Here is a 4835-nt window from a genome sequence, read left to right on the forward strand (position 1 = left end):
ATAATATGGCAGTTTTTACTTCTGCATCTGATAGGAATAAAAGCTCTTCCATGTCTTTGTGAGTTGGTCCTGGATATTTGTTTTCTCTCCATGATCTACTGTTCCCCTGAGGACTTGCTTGGCCATTTGCATTTCTGTTTCTCCCCATCATTTACTTTCAGTTTGTTCTGTAGTAGGAAACTTTGTTGTGTGTGGGTCCTCCTTTTCCGCTGTTTAGGGTGTTTACCAGTTGGTGGGCATGGCAGTTGGTGCTTGTGGGGTTTGGTGTGGTGCTAGAAATTCACTCCAAGTCTACTTGGGTCCAGGATCCAGGCATTGCAGCATCTGGGTCTGGGCAGGGGCTAGGGCCAGGAATGAGAGCAGCCCTGCAGCTCACCTCTAGGTTCACTGGGGCCAGTATCTGAGCATCACAGTACCCACATCTGAGGACTAGGGAGTTGAAAACCTTTTTCTAATGGTCTAAACACATGAGTTCTAGCCAAGTTCCTCATAGGTACATGGCTCAGCTCTTTGCTTTGATCCTTAAACAAAAGTTATCCTTTTCTCCTAGAAGGTCTGAAATTTTCTTATGAATAACAGAGGGATGAAGTCTCAGAGTGAGTGCACCATGAATCTGTAAAGGCCCAGCGGCCAGTTCAACACATTGCTGACCACTCTTTCAACTGACCTAATCTGGTTCAGTTCTGGTTCCTGCACAGAAATGCTCATGGCCAGTAGCCCTGGGTCTTGGCATCAAGCTGGCCAATTTTGTCTTTTTTCAATCTCTTGCCTCAGACTCTTAAGCTATCTATCCTGCCCCATGGACAGCCTTTGGAGTTCCTCCCTCTCCTATTTGTGCTTCCTATCCTCTAAAATCAATAGCATTAGATGGACCAACTGCAGCTCTCTAAAAAGCCTTTCACTTCAAAAATCACAAACTTAGAAAAATGTTCAGGCTCATGAGAAGGGGAGGGTGAACTTTCAGAAAGGGGTTAGTGCAGCTGGACCAACCCTGCAGGAGTAGGCCATATCAGTGCACGGGAGGTGCTATGTCAAAATCTGGGCTACCTTGTGTTTAATGTCACCAACAGGTCTATCTCTAGCATTTTCAGCAAAGGAAACTGATTCCAGGCAGGCAGCACCCATTTCCTGAATTCTGAGGACATATGTATTTGGTGAAATCATGTGTTTTCATTTGGAATACTATCTCTAGAAACGGAAGGTCTGGGTCAGATTTTGCTTTACAGTCATGTGCGAAAGTCACTTAGCCTTCCTGAGCCTTGATTTCTCTGATATAGGAAAGCAGGTAACCAGCCACCCTGCCCTCTTTGGTCAACTTTATGGAAATCTTACAAGTGAAAAAAATCCATCCTGGGACAGCCCCATGCTAGGTACACTGATGAGGTCTCAGTATTTGCTATTTTTCCCAGTTCATGTTTCTGCATGTCTCGTGCTATCTGTCCCCACTGGGCACACGGATTCCCAACACTAGGGATAACTATGATGGGCTTTAGAAATTAGCATCCATTTGTCATACCTTCATTTGAAATTATGTGAATACAGTAATCTCATTTGAAGTTGGAAATTTCAAAATTTACCACACTAAATGCCACTCGACACGTGAAAATCAAAGAGCTAGAAATGCAGTCTGAATGCATAGCATTTCTATTTTAAAAAGTCAAAAAGTTACTGATGTAAAGTTAAACAAATAAAACTAGATTTAACCTTTCTAAGAGTGGCTGTTTTCAAGAACAAGTAAAATTAACACTGGGTCTGCCAGTCATGACAGTGGAGATAGAAGGGAAAGAAACATTTGGAGACAAAGGTTGGGATGTGAGAAAGAAATGTAGGACTGGGAAAACTGAGTCTTCCCCCTGATCATGATGTGCAGGGCTGCCAAGCTCACCCTGTGGCCCCAAACATGTAGACCAGCAAGTCAGAACACAATCCTTGCTAGTGTGGACGCCCCAATCCATGACACAAACACACAACCTACCAATACTCTCCTGACCTGAGGGAAGCTCCACACTGGGAGAAAAGCATCACATCTCCTGTTCATTTATTTAATCACTCTCAGTCACAACTCCTTGTATCCTTGGGCAGGCTCCCAGAACTCCCAACAGTGCCTAGCACACGAGGTGCTCAAATGCATTCCTACTATGAAGACAACATGTTCTACCTTCCAGGAGAGCATGGGGGCAAAATGCCTCCATTTCCTGACTAGCCATGCTAGGAGAATAGGCAGCAGCCATGCACATACCAACCCACATGTTGTGTAGGTATACAACACATACACACATGCACTTCTCTAGATATGCAGGTATAGGATACACTCATGAGTATTCCTGAATTAGGTGAAACACAGGTACATGTACATACCTGGACCCGGGTGATGTGCAGGTACAGAACACAGGTCACCAGGAAACAGATGCAGAACACCAACAGAAGCAGGAGGGCCAGACTCCTAGATATAGAAGACATACAGTTACTGTGAGCTGGGGCAAGGTGAAGCGTGCCCTAAAGGTGCCTGGGAATCAACCCACATCCCACACTCTACCCAGCATGTCACCCAGCCCTCAGGAAGAAGCAGAACCTCAGGAAGAAGCATCAAGTCTCCGGGGTCTTGCCTAAGCTGGTTCTCTTCCCGTGTCCACTCCCAAGTTCTACCCCTGTAGCTTGCAGGATCCCCAGTCCTGAGAACTTCCTAGAGGTGCCTTCCTCAAGAAGCACTAAAGTTGCACCGACGTGGCCACTGGACTCTGCTCTTTTACTGTACTTTGTCTGGGAAGGGGTTCCCTAGAAAAGGTTTGATCCCATATAGGTCCATCAAGGCAGTGACCCTCACCGTGTGCTCACATTGTCTGGGTGGGGGGTGGGGGGAGGGGGAACAGGACAGTTTCTATGTGTTTTCTTGAATCTCTCAGGAGAATTACTCCAATAAGGAAATTTATTAAGAAAGGATGTTGGCAGGGTGGGGGGTACAGAGTGAAGGTTTTCTGGGGTCTTCTTTGATTAAAAAAAAAACCTGCCAAATTAAAATCACAGTTTTCTTCCTTTTCAAGGGTCACTTTTCCTCATTTTAATATTTCTGAAAAATGCCATGCACCTAGAAACCAAGTATCCATTAGGTGTGCTGTAGGTTTTTTCCCTCAGAAACTATCATGACGTCTTTGGTGCGTGGTCAAAGACATGGATAATACAAGTGTCTTAGAAGTAAGTAAATTAAAAATTGAAAATCAAGAGTACCAGTCCCATACAACTTGGCATAAAGGCTTGCTCAACTAGTTACTTGAATAAATGGAGAAGTGGTACGTGGCTCATGCATCCCCAAACACTGGGCATGACAGGAGACTAACCTTGGGAGTCAAACTTGAATATAAAGAAATTCCCAATAACTTCATCTTATGGCAGGACACAGGACAACACTTACTGTGGGATTATGAGAAGGTAGACAAGGCCAAATAAGGCAGCCAGAATGAGGGCAAGCACGACGGCACTGGTGAAATACTCGTCCTGAAGCTGGTGGTACTATGGGATACAGAATTGACCATCAGTGGCCCAGCTTCCAGGAGACATGCAGACTCTGTCTTCCCAGGGATACCGAGGATGCTCAGAACCATTATGGGTGGAGAAGGACAGTGCCCATGCCCACACAGACCAGGAGAAGGGCCAGCAAGTGTAGCTGCATCTGGGGCCCGGCATCTCTGGTCACTGAGACGGATGACCTACCTTTCGCTCTCGCTCGGCTTGCTTATACTTCAGAGTGAAGAAGTTCAGGTCAGCCATCTCCAGCTCTGTCTGGCGGGCTTCCAGGAGGCGGCCAATGTACCTGTTAACACGTGTGCCCGGGGTGGTATAGACAACATTCGTAGAGAAAGATGAGCGGTTTCTGAGTTTCTCTGAAGTTGTTCTCAATGCCCTCCGCTGCAGCCATTGTGAAAAGAAAGGGAGATAATCAAATTCTCCATTTACTGAAGAAAAGAACTCATGCTCCCTCCACTCTGCGTCACTGCCCTCTGCAGAGTTAGGCTGCACTTGGGGATCTGAGATGTAATTGTAGGTTCACCACCAGCTGGCAGGGAGATCCCCAAGCCAGTTACAGTGCCACTGCTGTGCAGGTCCCCCTTCTGTAATGGGGTGCCATGGCACCTATGTGGTAGTACTGTGAGGAGGGCTGCAGGGCCCCACATGTGCCATGGGTGGGTCAGTGTCCAGCACAGAACAGTGATACAAACACTGGTTCTTTGAAAATACCAATAAAGTTGGCAAACCTACAGCAAGAGTGACCAAGAAAAATAGAGAAAAGACGCTAACAAATTCAGAATGCAGAGTAAGTTTACAATGGACCTTGAGACACACATACTATAATTTACCCAGAATGAAAGATAATGGGAATAGCCCTATAATAACTAAAGAATTTGAATTCATAACTTTACAGTTCCTGAGAAAGTGTTCTCCAAATAGTTTCACTTGAGAATTCTATCAGACATTTAGAGAATAACACCAATTCTACACATTCTCTATCAGGAAACAGAAGAGGGACAACACTTTTCAAAGTTAGTATTATCCTGGTATCAGAATTAAAGATAGCAAAAAAAAAAAAAAAAAAGGAAAACTATAGGAAATACCTCTCATGAATACAAATGCAAAAACCTTTCATAAAATATTAGCAAACAGAATTCAGCAATATATAACTAGAAATATATGACATGACCATTTTTAGGATTGCAAAACTGGTTAAATATTTCAATTTCAATGTAACCCACCATACCCCATGGTCATATCAATTGATACAGAAAAAGCATTGGACAAAATTCAATACCCATTCATGCAAAGAATGGTGAGAAAACCATGGG

General features: G+C 44.5%; 1 protein-coding gene across 1 annotated transcript; it reads right to left on the minus strand.

Annotated features, from left to right (window-relative positions):
* Positions 1-1877: 1877 nt before the first annotated feature.
* Positions 1878-3922, minus strand: LOC119248591 (adenylate cyclase type 1-like). The gene is made up of 3 exons (XM_037515472.1): positions 3709-3922; positions 3410-3507; positions 1878-2443 (listed from the first exon to the last, which is right to left on the minus strand). Exons 1-3 carry the CDS (start codon positions 3763-3765, stop codon positions 2209-2211), a joined length of 390 nt encoding a protein of 129 aa, XP_037371369.1. The 5' UTR covers positions 3766-3922; the 3' UTR covers positions 1878-2208.
* Positions 3923-4835: the final 913 nt, after the last annotated feature.

Source organism: Talpa occidentalis, unplaced genomic scaffold, assembly GCF_014898055.3.
Source record: "Talpa occidentalis isolate TD23 unplaced genomic scaffold, MPIMG_talOcc4v2.1 talOcc4.1639, whole genome shotgun sequence".
NCBI lineage: Eukaryota > Metazoa > Chordata > Mammalia > Eulipotyphla > Talpidae > Talpa > Talpa occidentalis.

Coding starts and splice junctions, on each gene's coding strand:
- LOC119248591 (XM_037515472.1), bottom strand. CDS start 3,765: ATGGCTGACCTGAACTTCTTCACTCTGAAGTATAAGCAAGCCGAGCGA. Junction 3,508..3,708: donor AAGCCGAGCGAGAGCGAAAG/GTAGGTCATCCG, acceptor TGTATCCCATAG/TACCACCAGCTTCAGGACGA. Junction 2,444..3,409: donor TACCTTCTCATAATCCCACA/GTAAGTGTTGTC, acceptor TTCTATATCTAG/GAGTCTGGCCCTCCTGCTTC.